The sequence below is a fragment of the Giraffa tippelskirchi genome, chromosome 6 (assembly GCF_054371585.1).
Source record: "Giraffa tippelskirchi isolate mGirTip1 chromosome 6, T2T-mGirTip1v1.2.pri, whole genome shotgun sequence".
NCBI lineage: Eukaryota > Metazoa > Chordata > Mammalia > Artiodactyla > Giraffidae > Giraffa > Giraffa tippelskirchi.
Window position 1 is genome coordinate 82,558,518 of NC_137280.1, and position 19,182 is coordinate 82,577,699.

The 19,182-nt window shown below is 54.2% G+C and overlaps 1 protein-coding gene across 21 annotated transcripts in view; it reads right to left on the bottom strand.

Annotated features, from left to right (window-relative positions):
• Positions 1–1,981: 1,981 nt before the first annotated feature.
• GATAD2A (GATA zinc finger domain containing 2A) overlaps positions 1,982–19,182 on the bottom strand; it is a 94,434-nt gene continuing 77,233 nt past the window's right edge. For 15 of the 21 annotated variants that reach the window (XM_081496099.1, XM_081496095.1, XM_081496094.1 and 12 more), the window contains 10 exons: positions 14,106–14,238; positions 13,872–14,003; positions 12,580–12,669; positions 11,791–11,922; positions 11,474–11,641; positions 9,619–9,898; positions 6,997–7,295; positions 6,245–6,319; positions 5,745–5,940; positions 1,982–3,811 (listed from right to left, as the gene is read on the bottom strand). In XM_081496099.1, the coding sequence (XP_081352225.1) occupies positions 3,681–3,811; positions 5,745–5,940; positions 6,245–6,319; positions 6,997–7,295; positions 9,619–9,898; positions 11,474–11,641; positions 11,791–11,922; positions 12,580–12,669; positions 13,872–14,003; positions 14,106–14,238 (1,636 nt within the window). In that variant the 3' untranslated portion in view covers positions 1,982–3,680. Of the gene's footprint in view, positions 3,812–4,528; positions 5,941–6,244; positions 6,320–6,996; positions 7,296–9,618; positions 9,899–11,473; positions 11,642–11,790; positions 11,923–12,579; positions 12,670–13,871; positions 14,004–14,105; positions 14,239–19,182 lie in introns of those variants that run through there. The other 6 variants (XM_081496113.1, XM_081496110.1, XM_081496114.1 and 3 more) reach the window with 2 other exon arrangements.

A 19,182-nucleotide genomic window follows, 5' to 3' on the forward strand; every position in this document is an offset into this window, starting at 1 on the left:
CCTCCTGCACTGGTAGATGGGTTCTTTACCACTAGTGCCACCTGGGAAGCCCCAGCATCCAGTTCCATTCTGCTCTGTTCAGTCGCTCAGTTGCATCCGAGACCGCAATGGACAGGGAAACCTGGCATGCTGCAGTCCATGGGGTCGTAGAGTCAGACACGACTGAGCCATTCAACTGAAGCACCCAGTTGAGGAAGACTAAATCCCCATGGCAAGTGAGATCTGAAAGAAGCCCAAGAAACAAGTGTCCGGTCCTTTGCTTACCTGTTAAGAAAGGATCACCCTGCCATCCCAAGTCTCCAAGCTGCCCCAAAGCTGGGAGGAAAACAATGCAGGATACCAAGGCCGAGCAGTCAAAAACAAAAATACAGCCAACACATCATCCATTTCTTTATTGTCCTTCAGATTCTAAAACTTCATGACACAATGTATAGCCATTGATTCCAGCGTCTTTATTAGAACTTCTATGCCGGTTTGGTGGGCACTTTGTTTTTTAACATTATCATCAAAGAATTAGAGTCACAATAAATACAAGTGACAACCTCCTCCCCCCAATCAAAACAAACCACTTCCCAAATACCCTACACTGGTGTGACTATTATTCTTTAAGGATTGTAAAAGTTTCGCTGTCCTTTAAAAAAAACTCAGTCCAACTTCTTTAGGCAAACGCCATGTGCAGCATAACTAGGCATCAAAGAAAAATCCTATGGCAGAGCAGCAAGGACCATCTTTTCCATTATTCACACCCCTGTGATGAGTGTATTCTTTATATAGAAAACTCCTCCCCATGTCTCTCCATCCACAGGAGTGACTTGTGGGCCACTCAGGAGCCATGCAGGGGTGTCCTGTCGACACTTTCATTACTTCTGCACCAGAGTGACCTCTTGCTTCCAGACCATAGCTGCCCACCCACCCCTACCCCTGCCTCCCGGAGCAGTCACTCTTGACCTTGTCAAAGGTGTGGGTCCCAACAGATACACATGGGACACTGAGGACTAGGGTCTCCACAACAGTCAGAATGGCCATAGGCAGCTCTGAGTGGACACAGTTACCTGTGCGAGCACCCACATGGCACAGCCATTTCAGATGGGGAAGCAAGCCTGGTGAGCCCTGCACCCCAGTCCACGTAACAGCCGACGTTCTGAATCATTTCCAGTTGCCACTGGGGGTTCCTGTCGCAGATTACTGGGCAGTTACAATTGTCATTTGGGACTGGGGGCTCCCACGTTCTCTGGTTCTCCTGGGAACCAGATCCTCTCAGCCTACAGACTCCCAGAACCATGGCCCATTTTGAGGTGTGGGCTTTGGGGCTGGGAGAATACCTTTAATGTTAATATCCTTCCCATACTTGAAAGATATTTAATGCCCTTTCTTCATAACATTATAAATTTCAGCACAGAACCATGCACTTGAGGCTTACAGGAGTGATGATGCAAAGGGGGATAGAAGTTTTGAGACAGGGTAAATGAATCAAGATTAAGGCATCTCACCTTCAGGATCCTTTTCTTGATCCCTTTTAAAAAAGCTACATTTATGTCACAGTAAGTCCTACCCATGGGAATGTTCCTGCAAATGCTGGGCTGGAGGAGGCAGAGAACGGGTCAGGGCCCAGCCACCGCATCCTCTGCCTGTGGCGGCTGGTCTGTACTCAGCTCACAAGGTCTAGTCAGTAGCCTGGAGAAGTCTGGCCAGATGAGGTGAGGAGAGGTGGTTCCTGAGCATGGTGAAGAGTTGATGGGGAGAGGATTCGGGGCCAATGTGAGTGGCTTGGTTTTGAGCCCGAGTCACAGACCCGGTCAACCCCCGTGGGGGTGCAGCAACCCCGGGCACCCCCCAGTGCAGAGGTGACCCTGGCCGAGACGTCTGAGCTGCTGCATAGAACTGAGGTCAGTTTGCCCGGTCGGCCAGCTGGGCATTCCTTCTTGTAGGATTTGGGAATTTTGGCCCGTGTCATCGAACAGAGAGAGCTAACAGCTCAGAGTAGTATAAGACAGGTATTTATTTGCCAGGCACACAGAAAAATGCGAGGAATAGAAATGCTTGCATACTCTTGAATTTTTGGTGTAAAAACACACCCTTTCCCACTCCCCCCTCCCCCAAAAGGTCAATTTCCCCTTTTCCCCAAATCCCTGGATCTTGGAATGAAAGCCACCCTTCTCCAGCCCTCCCCTCCTTCAGGCCACCTTCACTATGCACTCAAAACAAAAATCAATGAGAAATTTAGGGCTTTAGACAACAAAAAATCCAAACGCTTTGCAAAACTAGGTCTTCTATTGCATGTCAAAAATGTCTTCTAAACACTGATATTCACACAACATGAAGGGGGGTTAAATGAGCCTTTATTAGAACGGTGCAGCAGTGTATTTGAGGAAGGTGGCCCTACAAAATAAGAATTTTAAATTAAGTCCCTAACTGCATGGACAGGAAAACCAGGGCTGGGGCTGAAGTGAGGAGCAGCGTACCCCATCTCTACACGTGTGTGCATGCACATGTGACACCCTCACACCTGCACAGAGCTGGCCCATGTGCAGCACACACACAACAGCTTCTACCTTTCCTCATGGACTGATTTTTAAGGAATGGGAGAGAACAAAACAAACACAACTAAGAGCAGACCTGATCCTTTGTAAGACATTTCTGTAGACGCTAGAGGATTAAAAAAAAAAAAAAAGTCTGAAGACAAACCCTGGCAGCATGGCCCTGCTTTTTAAGGGAAGGTTCTAAACTAGACCCAAACATAAACCCTGAAGTCTGGGGGGTGTGGGGGTGCCTCCCCACGCGGACACACCTGACAGGAGCACAGGCCAGGGCTTAGGATGCTGTCCATCAAAATAAGTAGGAAAAGAAAAGGAAAAAATTTAATAAAATAAATCACTACAACAGCAAAAAACACAACAGCCGGCCCCTCTGACTTCCTGCTCCGGCTCTGGGTGTGGCTGCCGACTCCCCTCCATGCTCAGGTGGCAGCACTCGGCTTCCAGGGCCCCAGGCTCTCTGGCTGGGTCTGGGTTGCAGTTTGTTCTTCTGCTTAAGTGTGGAAGGTCAGAGGGTGTCTCCGGGATGAGCAGCAGCAGAGGCCTTCTGCTGGAGCAAGGGCTGGGGGGTCAGCGGCCCACCCTCCAGGGCACTGGGGTCGTGCTTGGCAGGGAACCCTGGGTCTGCACAGTTTACATTAAACTCCATCATCGTGAGGTGATTTTAAAAAATCTGTCAACCTAGGGATTGCCATGAAGAAAGGCAGTCAGAGATTAGGAGGCTAAGACGGGGGCAAAGCAAAACAAAACAATGCTCCGCTCAACTTCTGCAGCGCCGGGCGCCACTGCCCGAGCATGTCACAGTGTCTAGGGTGCGCCATCCACGAGCCCTGCCAGGGGCTGAAGGGAGGGCCAGGAGCAGAGCCGACCCCCGAGGTCCGCTTTTCTGCTGGTGTTGGGCAAACTAAAGGCAAAGAAAGGAAGGAAGCCCATGGGAAAGGTCCCCCAGTATGAATCCTGGTCCACCTGTGAAGCGGTCCCTCCGTGACGCGACGAGACTTTGTAGCCGAGACTGGAGCTCTCACTTCTGCAGCGTGGCCTGCGCGCGCTTGCCCTCTTGGGGCGCAGGGTGTCTTCCCGAGCGGAGGGTGGTGGGGCCAGGTGGGAGGGAGGAGGGAGCCTGTTCTCCACTGGGCCTGGCTTGCACTATTTCCACGTGGCTGACTGGGGGATGGAGCGGGGCGGGATCATGTCCAGGAGGTACTCCCGCTGGCGGTCCACGGCTGAGGAGGTCTTATGCACCGCCAGGCTCGGGCTGACAAATGCGAGGGCCCCGCCTGCGACAGGACAGAGCAACAGGCCCCAAGGGCCCCGGTCAGGGGGGAGGCTCCGGGAGGACCCCGCCTCGGCTGGGCCCACTGAGCACAGGCGGCACACAGCCCAGCGTGAGGACCCCCTAAATCCTCCAACCAGCACACTCTGGGTTCTGGGCTGGCATGCAGCAAAGGACTGTCCTGAAGTCCCAGCAGCAGCAGGGATCTGAGTCACTGTGGCACCAAGTATTTTGGGTGGGTTAATATATTTTGTGGAAGACGACTTCCAAATTGAATGCACCACAGAACCCTCCACGGAGAAGGCAATGGCACCCCACTCCAGTACTTTTGCCTGGAAAATCCCATGGACGGAGGAGCTTGGTAGGCTGCAGTCTGTGGGGTCGCTACGAGTCGGACACGACTGAGCGACTTCACTTTCACTTTTCACTTTCGTGCACTGGAGAAGGAAATGGCAACCCACTCCAGTGTTCTTGCCTGGAGAATCCCAGGGACGGCGGAGCCTAGTGGGCTGCTGTCTATGGGGTCGCACAGAGTCAGGCACGACTGAAGCAACTTAGCAGCAGCAGCAGAACCCTCCATGCGCATTCAAGGCCAGCGCTCCAGAAACCTGGAGGTCCTGCCAGGTACTGCCCAGCCTTCCTCAAACTACCACCCAGAAACCCAGGGCAACCAGGAGTGCCATTCGTAAGCCATGACACTTTCATACTAATTGTACAAGTATTTGAAGACACCAACTATTTATCCCCTCATGTTCTCTTTCAAACGCTACCTGTTGTATGCAGTTTTCCCATGGGTGCTATCACCGTGCACACATATGTAGTCTCCTATTTGACTTTTCCCACTTATTTCATATACTTTCAAATTTCCGACCAGCCTATGAGTTCTTTGCTGCCATCTCAAACGTGCTGAGTGAGAGTATCTGTCTGGCATGTTCACAAAGGCTCTCTGCTCTCCAGGAGGGCTGGTTCTGCTGCAGTTGGATGACCCCTCCCCACCCTCCAGCGGGCTCTGCTCCTCAGGCATGTTTCTAACTCATGGTCAGCCGCATGCACAGCCGGCTTTCCCGTTTTCTGTGTTTCCACTGACAGTCCGCTCCCAGTTCTGACTACTGAGATGGATTCTCATGATGGTGCCTCTTCTTCCTACAGGGGCCCGGGGGTGGGCTGGGCTGGGGAGGGAGACGAGAGAGCGCTCTCACCCATCTCCTCCTCTCACTCCTGTGCCGACATTTCACTTTCCAATTACTGATGGACACAAGAAATATTTAACGTTCATCTCAAGGCCAGCGCAGGAATAAGGAACATCAGGAAAGGTGGTGTGGGGGATGACCCAAGGACAACCATGGGAAGGTGGAGCTGTGGCAGACTGGGGAGTGACCACCTGAGGGTCTCCGCCTCCCCAAGCTGTTTCTGAGATGCCAGCTCCTCACAGGTCTTTGCCACGTACCTCCCCAGGGTCCCCCTCCTCCTCCTCCTTTCTCATTCTGTCCCGCACTTTGTACCATCTGACCTGTCCAAGCAGGCAGGGGTTCCCCACAGAGGGGGGAATGAAGGACACTGGGTCAGTACACCATGAAAGGTGCACTGTAACAGCAGAAACAAATGTTCTCTGTGGCAGGAAGAAGGAGGGGTGAGGCGAGCACTGCCTGAACTGGTTCTGTCCCACATTTTGGGTCAAGAGCTGAGAGTCTAGGTATGGGGGTGGAGATACCAAGTGTGATCAGTATTTATCCAGGGCTACCACTAGTTCAAGGTATCCTATTCAGTGAACAGAGACATGAGGCTGTAGTCTCGGAGGCAGCTGCTCTTAAGAAAGCAGGTACAGGTTCAGGACCCCTAGTGCCACAACCCGGGCGTGTGCATGCCTCTGTTAAAATTAAGAAGGGAACGGACCTGCCTTGGGGAGGTCCCCGTTGAGTACCCTCGGGGCCGCCCACCTGTACTCAGGGGCGCCTTCTTCCAGTTGGAGGTGGTATTGCCCTTGCCAGCGCTCACGGCTCTCTCGGAATGTCTGCCGGTCCTGCTGACGAGGGCTGTGGCCGAGGGTGCGTTCTGCAGTTTGGGTGACTGGCTGAATGTGTGCAGGATGCTTCGGGGCGTTGCGGCCGAGCCCCGGGACAGCTGGCTGGAGGCCTGCGGTGGAGAGAGAGGGCCACAGCTCACACAGGGAAGGGAGCTGCGGAGGGCACGGTGCTCAGCGCAGCCTCTCCTTGATCTAGCTGACCTCTTCCCACCCACACGGGATCCCTGAAGTCCAACATCAGGAGACTAGGTAAGTTGCACCGAGGCAGGAGGGGAAGGAGGAAGGGAAAGAGAGCAAGAGACAGACAGACGGACGCAGGCAGCGTGACAGTCGGCGACTGACGTGGTCACGGTCTGGGGCGTGAGGGCTGGTTGGTGGCGCGGTGCGGGGGGCTCCCGGCGCCCCAGTTCTGACCTGTAGCACAGCCCCGTTACTCCAGTCGCGGGCCTCTCCTGAGCGGAACGCCAACTTACGCCGGGGTTTTATGACCTACACAAATGGGGGTTGAAAGCGAGGTCAGCACTGTCCAGAGGCTGACCTCAGGTGACCACGTGACCGAAGGGCAGCAGCTATGGCTGTGCGAGGCTGAGTCCCCACAAGGACAGGAATTTCCTGAGGGCAGCACCGCCACCCACTATGTAGGTATCTTGAGAAGATGAGCTTGTTAGTGAACTATCAATGGCTTCCAAGGACACAAAAAATTGCCAACAGGGAGCTTTGGGTCTACAAGGGGTGCGAAAACAAAACATTAAAAAAAAAAAAAAAGGGCAGCCAAAAAAACTTGATTTCAAACTTGCTTCTCTCCTTAATTTAGCTAGAACATTTCTTCCAACGCCCCTTTTGCAGCTCAATGTGGCTTTCAGCAAAGTCCTTTTAGACAAGAAGTACTTGTCAGCCGGCACACTGCGAGTGAAAGCTACAAAATCTAAAGAAACTGCAAATTAGTATTTTCACCACCAAAAGCCACCATTAAATGCAATTTAGACGCACAGTTAACAACCAGGCAGATGATCGCCGAGTGTGGGAGAGAATGCCAGAACATCCTGCCTGCTAGCGACAGCTCCTTGCCAAGGGAACGCCGGACAAGGCCCTTCTCCCAGAGGGCAATGTCCACGGGCAACCCCCACCCCCGCCGCATGGCTCCGGCTCCCGCCGGGGACTCTCACCTGCTTCAGCACAGGGTGCGGGGCGCTAGTGGGCTCGGCCTTGGCCTGCGCGGGGGCGGCGCCCTGCTGCAGGAGGCGCTGCTCGATCTCCTGCTCCTGCTGGAGCGCCTTCACGAAGGCGGCCTTCAGGCGGCCCGTGTGCTCCGCCTTGAGCGCCTTCTTCTGGTTGGATGCCATGCAGCTCTCGCACATGACGGCGCCGCCCTTCTCCTCCCGCCAGCGGCACGTGAAGTCTGTCTTGCACTGTGCACACATGTAGGGTTCCCGGGAGAGCACGGCGGCAGCCGACATCCTGCCCGCTGCAGGGAGGGACAAGCGTGGCTCACGTCGGAGGGACGGGAGCAGCACAGCCAGAGCCCGCACCACTCCCAGGGGGGATGTGGACGCTGGCAGAGCCCAGGCAGCGCCCTGGGCCAGGGGGCCCAACCGGCATCAGGACACCAAAGCCCCAACGTTTGTTCCTTCGGCACACGTACTGGGTGCCAACTGTGTGCAGACACAGGGCCAGCCTCCAGAAGTTTTGCTGGCAGAAGCAACGCTGATGCACTTTAGAAAACACTGTGGGCTCGGCATCCTTGACACCAACTCTCAAAGACACCTAGCTTCTCCTGATCATCCTTCCTACCCACAGAGCAGACATCTCCCACCCTCCTGCACTGCATCAGCTGTGGAGGAGATGGTGGCCACTGCAGGCCTCACCTTGTAAGGTGACGGCACCCTTGCCAGTGGGCGAGGCAACCGAGGACCAGTCATCTAGGCCAGTGCTCACGACAGACACTGTGCCTGGTGTCCTGTGCGTATCAGGGTGTCCAGGCCACACAACCAACTTTTGAGGGGATACCCCTACCCCACTGTCTTGAGAAGAAACAGCCCAGGGAGCAGAAGTGACTGTGCATGGCTGGTCAGACACATAACCGGGTGCCCTGGGAAATGGAACCTGGTGGCACCCAGCTCCAGGAGGGGTGACCAGGGAATCCACAAAAAGCGCCTGCTGAGGTGTGGGGTCATACTTTCCCCAGTGTGTACACACACACACACACATGCCATCCCATGTGCATTAAGGGGCAACTCTGTATTTTGTTCCTATCTCTTCCATGGCCACCACTCAAAGTTCAACAGCCTCCTGCATTATGGACCATGATGTGGAGAGACCCTGGCCTCCCCATCCTGCCTGGGCCCTGGCCAAGTTGCCTCTACCTGCTAAGGGGCTGCAGCGGGGGATCTGACTCTAGGGGCTCCTGTCACTCCACAGAGCAGACAGGACGCCACCTGCCAAGCTGCCCGAGGCCCTGGGGTCCACCGTGGGCCCCACTCCGGTCCCCAGCCTGGAGCTTCTCCTTCCACACGTCCACCCCCAGAGGAGGTGGCCCCTGCTGCCCAGGCAGCTGTGGCTGCCCTCAGTGTCAAAGACACCGCAGGCAGGACTCAGGGCCTCCTCTCATGGTTAGGGCCCGTTTTCTGACGACAGGGGATGGAGACTGACCCCTGATGAGAACAAGCACAGACAGACTGGTCTGGGAGAGAAGCTGCCCAGCACAGGCCAGTGCAAGACAGGCAGGCACTGCAGCCTCCTGCCTGCCACACCACACAGGTCTGGTAGTAGCTCTTTTGCCAACCTGACCTCATCCCAAAGGAGTCCTTAAAGGAGTGCAGACACGCCCAGGCTGTGTCAGAGCCCACATCTCTCCACACTGGGCCTGGCGGGGGGCCCCACCGTTCCTCCGGTGGAGTCACCCGGCCATCCCCTGTCCTGAAGAAGTTTACAGCTCTGCCTCCTCTTCGGCACAGAGCATCTGATGAGATCATGTGGGGAGGAGATCCAGGCTGGCCAGCTAATCGGCGTCACCACGCGCTCAATTCAAGGACAGAAGAGCCCTCAGTTCAGCATCCGCTGGCGACTCTCTCAGGGCAAACCTGACTTCCTACTTTCCGGCATCCTTTCTCCTCACTACCCCGTATGTGCTCTTTCATTCCTAAAACCTCTTAACATGCAGGTGGGCTTTCCAGACCACTTCCATAGGCACTTCCAAAGACGGTAATAAAGTGAAGCTGGCCCAGGCATAGGTGTCCCTCCCCCAACGTGGGGACTCAGAGCACCCAAGGCTCTGCAAAACTCCACCTTTCCCCAACTCTCAGAGAAGGCCCCATCAGAAAGCAGCTGCCTATTGTACATTTAAGAAATGATCTAGGATGGGAGGGATAATAAACTGGGAGACTGGGATTGACATATATACACTACTATATATAAAATGGATAACTAATAAGGACCTACTGTATAGCATGGAAAACTACTCAATTCTCTGTACTGACCTTCATGGGAATAGAATCTAAGAAAGAGTGGATATATGTATAACTGATTCACTTTGCTGTACAGCAGAGAAGCCAATACAACACTGTAAATCAACTATACTCAAAGAAAAACTCCAAAAAAAAAAAAAAAAGAAATTATCTAAACCTCAGAGCAAGTGAAGAACTGATGGAAGAGATCATCCACAACGTGCTCCAAGACAGCCGTGCGCACACAGCAGACGTGCCCACGTACACTATGCATCGGAAACAACTCACATGATGGAAACCTCAGCTTCAAGACAGAAAACAGCCCTGGGCCCATGGCCTCCTCACCTTGTGTCTCCAGCAGGTTCTGCACCACCTCCTCCAGGCCGACCAGGTAGATGAATTCGTTGTTGGCAGCGCTGGGCAGGAAGTTCATCTCGGGGGCAGGGGGCTTGGGTGGGGGTATTTCAAGCAGCGTCTTCTCCAGCTGTTTGCGCAGTGCAAGCTTGGCGGCCGCCTGCCGACTGGCTGGAGAGTCAGCAGCGGTGACCACGGAGGCCACGCTGGTGGGGGTCGAGTTGGCCTGAGCAGAGGTGGCTGTCGTTCCTTTCAGCGATGCTGGGGAGGGCTTTGAGGAGACGATGACTTGGTCAGGGTGCTTGAGGGGCCCACCCTGAGGAGAACCCCACAGCCTGCACCATTAGCTACGCTAAGTCCTTATAAAAGTTAACTCCAGGTCGGCACCATCAGCTATACTAACAAGTCCTTTAAAGTAATTCAGAGCTGCCTGACATCAACAAGCAACAGAAGAGACATTAAACTCGGCTCTGAGATGACCAATCTTACAAATAACTTGTTGAGGTTTAGCTGATATCCAGAGAACTTTAAAATCTGTAATCTGCCACACTCTTATCAACTGAGGAGGACAGTCATAAAACCATCACCACCACAGCGGGTACCCCTTTGGCAACCACCCCCCACCCAGGCGCATGGCCACTGTCCTGTCACTACAGCCTGGTTCTCCTTCCAGCATGGGTCCGGGTGGCCTCCCTCCTCTAAAGGCTGCAAAGGCGGCTTGCTGTGGCATCAATAGCATTTCCCTCACGAGTACCTTTGTGTGCCCCTGCCCTTCACCCTTCTCCATCCTCACTGCTCCTGCATTACTCATCATCTTCTGGACCCTAGTGGCTGACCTTCTCCCATCTCCTTGCTCCAGCCCACTTGCCACCCAACACTCTCAAACGCTCCCCCTCAAACCTAGAGCACCATGCCAGTGCCCTTAAGCTTTATGGGATTGAAGGCCCTTCTGGAAATAGGGAAGCTGTGTACACTATCCCCAGGAAAATGCACACACCTCACAACTTGTATGCAATAGGCCGTGGGCCTCAGGGAGCCATGATATTGGCCCAAGGGGTCTCCACCAGCAAGACCCCCCAGTACAGAGGATGCCACCACAGCGCCTTGACCTGGCCACTTGGCCTCTGACCAGCCAGCTCTTCACTGTTCCCCCTGCAGGCTCCCTTGGCCCCTCAGGGAGCACAGCCACAGGCTCACCAGTGCCTGCCTGGCTGCCATCCTCATGACACAAGGACAGGATGACACACAGTAGGAATCTGATCAGCGTCTATGGGGTGGATGAAATGGCCTACCCAGGATATCCCCACTTGGGTAGCAGGACTGTACTTGAACCTGACTTCAGAAGAGCATTGCTGGCCATGATCTTATCTGAGAAAGGCGGGCAAGGATGACCCATGCCGAAGGAGGAAGAGAAGCTAACTCGCACATCAACAAAAGCTCATGCAGACCCAGTCATTTCATCTGTCAATGAGGAGCTTCAGCCTGCCGCCCCTGGTTCTATCTTCCCCCACTCTTTTAGGTGGGAACAAACCCTCACCATCTCAGAGGCTCTGTACAGAGGTGCAGGGACACGTGGCTAAAATTAGATGCACTGGAGCTGAAAGGACATCTGCAGACATTCCCCTCATGTGCTTGCGCCTGGTAGCCGTAGCGAAGAGGCAGGGGTGGGTGGAAGAGAAGGGGGAGCCCCTGGTGACTCCACCCTCACCCTCTCAGCAGTTATCTGCCTCTGCTAGATGGCAGAGGGCAACACAAGACTCCTGTCCACAACCCTCATGACCCAACAAGGTCTAAGGAGCTACAGCACCAGAGTCCCTGGGACTGGACTGTCTGTTGCACGACTCACCTGCGGGATGTTGACGAGCAGACTAGTGTTGGGGACGTTGGCGACACGGATGAGGCCCTGCTGAATGATCCTCTGTCCCTGAATCTGCACACTGGGCACAGACGCCCGGGGAGCCAGCAGGAGCGGCGGCGGCCCTGTGCTGGAATGTTGTCTGATGTTGTGGATTTGCTGTTGGGGTGTGGGGCAGAGACAAGACAATGAGAGGACAGTAAAAAAAAAAAAAGACTCAGGGAAAGAGCCCCAATCTGAGAACTGGGGTCATTCTTGCGAGAGGGATAGTTGCTTGGGGCTGTTCCGTAAGCCCGTGCTCTGCTCACCTGGGCCCCCCTGACGAGTGGGGGCATGACGACCTGGGAGCTTGCCTGAGGCCCTAACTTTGAGGACGTCTGCTGCCCGCCACGGACCAGGGGTGGTGGGATGACACTGCCAGGCATCCGAGTTGAAGAGGTCTGTCAACAACACCAACCCTCAGACCTTACATGGCTTTTTAAACAGGTTTGTTGTTTTTGTTGTTTACATAAAGGTACATAGGCGTACCCACCAAAATGGTGGTGGTAGCAAAAAAAGCTAAAATGTCTACTTACTCTAAACACACAAAAGAATGAGGAATACAGACTCCCATGCCAAGAGCCATGCCAACCTGACTCAGGACTCAGGCACCCCCATGGCAAGAGTCAGCTAACTGCAATCAATACCACCTGCCTGCTGGTTTGAGCTGGGGTCTCTGGCTTGAGTGAGGGCAAGTGGGCCTGGCCTGACCTCTGTCCTAGGGCTGGGAGTGGGAGCTCTGCCCATCGCTCCCTGTGGGCAGAGGAGGCTGTGAGACAGGCTCAGAGAGTTGGGCTGAAGTGGGAGCCCAGAGTGTCCAGGATCTTGGTCGTCTCTTCAGTCTCACTAGAGGCAGCCATGGGAGGGGCCCTCCGAGCGTCTGTGTGATTCATGATGTCAACAGGGGCTGGGTTTGGGTATGGGGACGCAAATGTGACTGGCGCAAATGTGACTTCCCACTGGAAGGCCTCATTCTAGTCTTATGAGAAGGAATGAGCGGCCTTTTGCAGAAACCGGATCAGGGCTGCTCAGGAGCATGATGTAGAGTAAACACTGACCTGAAGTGATGGCTTGCCGGAAGGAATGTTCTGGGTGCCCCGTACGAGCGGGGGAGGGGTAGTCACGGAGTTCCCAGTGGAGCCTGTGGGCTACAAGAGATCAGGACAGGCAGGAGATGAGAGGGCTGCCAAACATGCTCCTCCCCACACACGATTCTGAGGAGCACTAATTTTTTTCTTCTTTAAGAAGCATCAGACTCTCAAAGGTTCTGCTTGCCTGCCATGTTCACTGCAGCAGGAATTAACATGTTTGAAAGACACAGGACGGATTTTCCAGGGTCCTTTACCCCTCTGCCCCAGGATGCTTGGCATCAGATTTGGGTGCCATCTCTGCCCTCCAGGGGACAAAAAAAGGCTGGCGGTAAAGGCTGAAGCTTATATGTATATATCAATCCCCACCCTGGTTAGAAACTGTTTGGTCCAGGTATACAGTCCACCAGGGACAGTGACAGACTTGGTCCCCATCACAACTCTTAAGCAATCAACAAGGAAACAAGTAAAGAGCAGGGTCATCCATCAGGATATTAACAGACACCAGGCTTGGTCTACTTGTTTACTAGGTGTGGAGTGAGAGCTCAAGCAAATCTCCAAGTCAGCCCACTTCCCTTTAAGGCGGAAGCAATGTCTACACATTGTCAGCTTGTACTGCCCAAGATGCATTTACTTTCTAGTTCACTCAGAGAGTCATTAGAACGTAAGGAAGGGTAGCTTTGTCATGGACCAGGAACCTTTCCATAACGGGATAACAAAAAAGGGCCACAAAACCAGCCTGACCTTGCCTTACATGGTAAGCTCCGTTTAGAAGCAGCACAAGGAGCGTGAGGCATGGGGGAGGTGACACGGCCTCTGGGGTTGGGTATGGTGCATCCTGTAGCAGGCGTTCAGCAGTCTGTCCAGAAACCCAGAGCGGCCCCTGTTGGCCAACACAGGCATCCATAGGGCAGGACGCCCTTCTGAAAAGGGATTCGGGACAGAGCTGTTTCCAGCACCTTCATAGATGTCTGCTCTCCATTTCCTTGATGGGCGTCTACAGGAAATGAGGTTCTCATACTCAGATCCAGAAATATTCTAGACTGAAATGTACTCTGATCTCCTCTAAGCTAAATCCAAAACACAAACTTGAGCCTGCAAATTTCCAATTCAGACCTTGCCCCTTTGCCCCAGAGGAAACCGGACTCCTCACAGACCCAGCTCCCGGGGCAGCAGTGAGCCAAGCAAGTGCCCATGGCTTTCTATCCCCGGTCCTAAATACCTCTCACTGACCTCTGAGGAGTGAACAGCCATGCACATACCTTCTGGGTGGGAGTTTCTTTTTGTATTTGACTCTGCCGCAACTTCTTCAACAAAACCAGTTTTGCTTCTTCTAACCTTAACTCTTCTTTCAGTTGCTTAATCATCCTTTCTCGTTCTTCGGGACTGCTTTTCTACAAGGTCAAGAGAACACGGGTTGAGGGAGACGGCTGGGGACCAGGGAACACCAGTTGGCTCCACTGCGAGGCGGTTCCTAGCACGGGGACAAAGCTCACCATGAGGGCCTCGGTGCTGGTCTCCTTCGGGGGATCCTCGGTCAGCCCATTCACCCTCGGGCTCGCAGGCTGCTCATTGTCAGAGAGCACAATCACATCGGGCGAAGGGGGTCTCCTCTCAGACTTCATGTCACTGTGGGGCAGGGAGGAGGGCTGTTACCTGAGCACCCCGCCTGTGGTGGACAGCACTGCCTAGAGCCCCACACCCACACCCCACGGATGCTGGGACCTAGACGCAGACACAGTGAAGTGGGGGCAAGCAGGGTGGCCTCACCAGACCTCCCCACAACCGCCTGCCCAGGCTGCCTTTTCTCACTGCACTTACCACGTGGCCCTCGAACCTGCCAGTTTACGGCTAAGTCCTTTAAAAAGTCAGGACTGTTCCCAATAACCACTTCTGTGTCCCCTGGGCTGAGGATACCTATATGTCTGTGGGAAAACATCACATTTTGGAACCCACCACAGCTCCTTTCCGTACCATGTGGCTCAGCACTGAACTAGAACACTTGCTCCTGGATCTTGGGCCTGCTGTTGGAGAGCCTACCTACCCTTGCTGGGGAGTCCAGCCCCCACTTGAATCAGCCTTTCTTTGCTGAACCCAGACTCCCTGACAACCCTCACACCTGGACAGCCCACCTGCCCCTCCCCAGGTGACAGAGCGGCTGATGTCAGCGACGTTCTAACTCCCCAGCATGGGGTGTCACCACCTCACAGGCAGCCAAGGCAGCCAGCCTGCTGGGTGGTCCTTCCTGGGCTACAGGTGGGCTCTCCATCCTGCCAGTGGCAATGTGGCAGTAGTGGCTGCATGTTTTGAAACTGACTGGAACATGGAACACATTTGCTCTCACAGACCGGTGTACTTCCCACCCACTTAATCTGCTCACAAACTAGTTCCCAGCCACCCCTGCCCATTATCCTCTGCCCTCTTTCCCTAATCCTACCACTCAAGTTCCTTAGAACATATATGCACATCTGGTGATGCTAGGCTTCCGCTAATGGCATTGCTGACCACATATATAAGGACCACCGGGTCTCAGAGACAGTGCTTAGCACCAAGCCAAGCAGCTCCTTTTGCTGAGGACATAATGTAAACTCTCCCTTAAGATCTAGCCTCAGCATCTGTGTTGAAAGAATCAAATCAGCAAGAAAGCCAGCCAAGGACTGAATTCATCCACTAGGTGGCACTATGACCCAAAGAACAAACTCGATTAAGTTAACTGGGAATAACAACAGCTCAAAGTTGTCCCATTCCTTCCAGCAGAGTGGGGAACAGAGAGATGGGAAACTGGTATTTTAACAGCCCACTGAACTGCCCTGTCCATCCCCAGAGTGAGCTATGTCTTCAGGGAAGGGTGGGCACAGAGGACCAGACACCGGGTTCACGGACTCCCCCAACCCCTCAGCCCGCAGGGCTCTCCCTTGGCCCACCCTAACCTCACCTCTTAGGGCAGCACAGCTGCTGCCCTTCAACAAGCCCAGCCCTGATGCAATTTAACCACCACAGCTACAGCTGCTGGATGGTCTTCCACAAGCGATCAGGAGGGTGAACAAACAAAAAGGCACCCGTTTCAAGGCACAGAACTCCCTCACTGGGGTTACCAGCCCACATTTTCAAGTCCAGAAATTGGCTGGCTGTCTATAAAATAACCCAGGATGTCTCACTAGGGCCTCAACAAACCAAAAACCAATGCAGTTCAGGAACCACTACTCTTCCAAGTCTGTGTCTCCCTGCTGGCTGCCAACTCTGCCCAAGATCCACACTGAAGATGACCCCGGGGCTCCAATTCCAGGTTCTGTGGACATGCGCACAGGCACTGTGCAGACACAAGGCTCTGGCACAGGCGCGGCAGCCGCTGGTCGCAGCCCAGGCGGGCTCCCAGGTGCTGCACACAGGCAGTGCAGCAGCCTCGGCAGAACCACGTCTAGAGTTACAGACTGCTGGTGCTTCCTGAGCAAGAGCTATCGGAGGCAGCGGTAACCTACAGGGATTTATCACTTTTTACCATCTCATGGAGGACGTGCCCATCTTCCAAATGTGAGATGCCTAATACAGCTCAAATCCGCCCGAGGGAAGAGGGCAGGGTTAGGGGCTGGACCACATGGAAGCTGAAGCTTCCTGAGATGACCACTGTGACCAGAGCTCTCCCAGGTCCCATCTTGGACGGAGACTAATCAATAATTCGTCCAAGAGATGACATCATCTCCCATCAGTGATCACTCAGCATCCCAGCAGCCAGCAGGGAGTGAACTTCCTGTATGCTAATCAGGCCACCAAAAAGTCATGTGACAAAGGCATTTCCCTCTTTGGTCATGTGACCCTTTAACTGTGCCTTCCAACGTGAAAACCATGGCAACAGCCAGTTCTAACCAGTTTGTGACATGCAGCCTTCATTTTGAGAAGTGAGGTAGGGTTCAGGTGCTGTCAGGAAATGGAGGCGCCAGCTCACCCTGGGGCTGTGGGGCTGCAGGCACTTCCTGTGTGGCGCCAGCCCACAGGGGACTGTTCGTTTGTTACCGGGGCCTGGGTCACCTCTTCCAAACGAGAAGGGCCATCAGCCCCCACTAGTTTTCAACATGAAAAACTTTCCTAAAGCTCAATTTTAAAGCAAAGGTACTTCAAGTTTCTCAGTACTTTCCCAAAGAGTTCTTTTAATTCAGGGAAAAGGACACTCATTTGACAAAGGCTCAACATTATCGTGGGCATTCTTTTTAAAAAATGTATTTTAAATTATAAAACCATTTAGCCCAACATGCCAGGGAAACAGTGTAGTTAGTGGCCATATGTACTATTTCGGTCCAGGGAGGCTGCCTGGGCACCACGTTTATTTGAAAGCTATGATTTCAGGGCAAATTCATTAAGCCTAGCCTGCCCATCTTGGGAATCATGATATAAATTATTATGATCAGAAGAGATTGTATGTGACCTGGAACCAAGCCAGGCTGTTCGTGAAAACGTTCTCACTACCTCCCTCCCTTGTATGCCACCCAAGGCTAAACAAACAAAACTCCTGTTCCGTGCCCGGAACTTCCATCAAGTTCCCTGGAGATTAAAACTTAACTCACAACAAGATCCCCTATTCACAGCACCAGCATCCCAGGTGCTTACCCATCAGCAGTCAGTACGGGGTTAATACTGAGTGTCTCACTGGCTTGTACCAGGGGAAGGAGTTTCATCAAGGGAACGCAGCCCTGACCTTTGCTGTTCCCTATACGTGCCCGCCTGATGTCCTGGCAAGGTGCACTTGATCCACACTCACTCACTCATCTATTTACTCACTCCTACCTGCTGAAAGCCAACCTAAGAAGTGGGTGCTGTGTCCAGCAGCAGGGAGAAACCCCTGGATAAAAGCAGTTCTGTCTTTAGGGTCAGCCAGGAGGGACAGATCCAACACCAGGAGTGACAGGGGCACGTGGGAGTAGACCACCACCCACCCGGCTTCACCAGAGGACATTACTGCCCCAGACCTGTTTGACCAAAGCCTGCGCTTCTCTAAGATCCCTGAGATGTCTGCACACAGGAATGAAGCTGGGGACAACTGTGGGCCCAATGAGGCCTCAGGACAACAAACTGCTCCTCGGGGCTAACGTGGCGGGGGGAGATAAGCAGGGCTGGTAGCCAATTAGTCCCCGCCAGAACCCTCCCTCTTCCCCCCATCTCTTGGCCCTGGCTGGGTGAGGAGAGGCAGGTAGTTGCTAACTGTTTAGGGGGGTGGGTGAGGTTTTGCTAGACCCAGCACCAAGCAAACACTTGTCTTGACCCCACCAGACCCTCTCCCAGGGCATTCCTCCCACTAGAGCCCATTCACACCTTCCAGGCCCACAGGTCTCTCCAGTCCCCAACCCCTGAACCCCAAGCTCCTGCTCCTGAGCTTTCACCACCATCCACTCCAAGGAAAGTCCCTGCATCGTATTATCACCTCCCCTTGACAGACCCAACTCACATTTGAAGATGCACTTCTTGAACAGCCCCTGGTGGCCCAGCCCTTCCCCACCCTGGCCCTGGAAGCACAGTCAGCACTACCCCACTGCACTCAGGGGACCCATCCCCCAGCAGCACACAGTCGGGGGAAGGCTTCTTAGTTCTACCCCCAAACTGCCCATCCTCAGCAGGGAGCTTAGAGTAAAACACCAGGGCCTTACACTCAAGGGCGGCAAAAGCCTGAGCAGAGGCACTCCCCTGCCAGAGCCCAGCTCACTCACCCCTCACCTCTGCAAGTTCGCCCAAGAGCAGGCCTTCCTACAAGGGGCCACCCTCCCTCAGCCTCCCAGGGTGATGCTGCCACTGCCCACTTGACAGGCGGGCTCCCCAACGCAGGGCTGGGGCCAGGGACCGGTGTTCCCACTTAGACCCTCTCTCCAGAAGGGTGGGGCACTGCAGCTCCCGGTGAGGACCAGGATGTTCCCAGGGTGGTGTGACAAGGGCAAAAACAAGGGTACAGCCCTGGTGCGACACCACAACCCCAGCAAAGGGGCTCAGGCCCCCTGAGCCGGAGGGGCAGGCCTCTCCTCCTGGCGCCATGCTGGCTGGTGGACAGCCACAGGGCCTCCTCCCAGAGCGGGCACTGTGCACCAAGCCTGCACGCGCTTGGGGGGGGGGGTCGCCCTCCTAGAAAAACTCCCCCACTTGGTCCTACCTCTTACAAGTGAGAAGCCCAGGGTAGGACATTCCTTCTCTGTGCCTCCTCCAAGGCTGGGGACAGTAATTCCTGCCCTACTGCCCCTCAGCTTTGCTGCGTGAGGTGAGACCTCAGTGCTAAGAAGGTTCAGATGTCCCAGGAGGTCACCGGGGCAGTTCAGGCCCTAACCTCCCCTGAGGCAGTAAGGAGCTGCTCACTGTGAAGGTGAACTAGGCAGAGAGTGGACATTCAGGTAACAGCTGAATATTCCCAAACCCAGTGAAGACACAGGTGTTGAGTCTGCTCTCTGGGTGCTCAGTGACATCCCTGGTATGCACCTGCCTCCCCCCCTTCCCTGTACCTGGCTCCATGATAGTCTGAGTTCACAAGGAATCCACAATGCCTGTAGACTGACTTATCACTGTGCACCTGCGGGCAGGTCTTTCCACATGCACACAGAT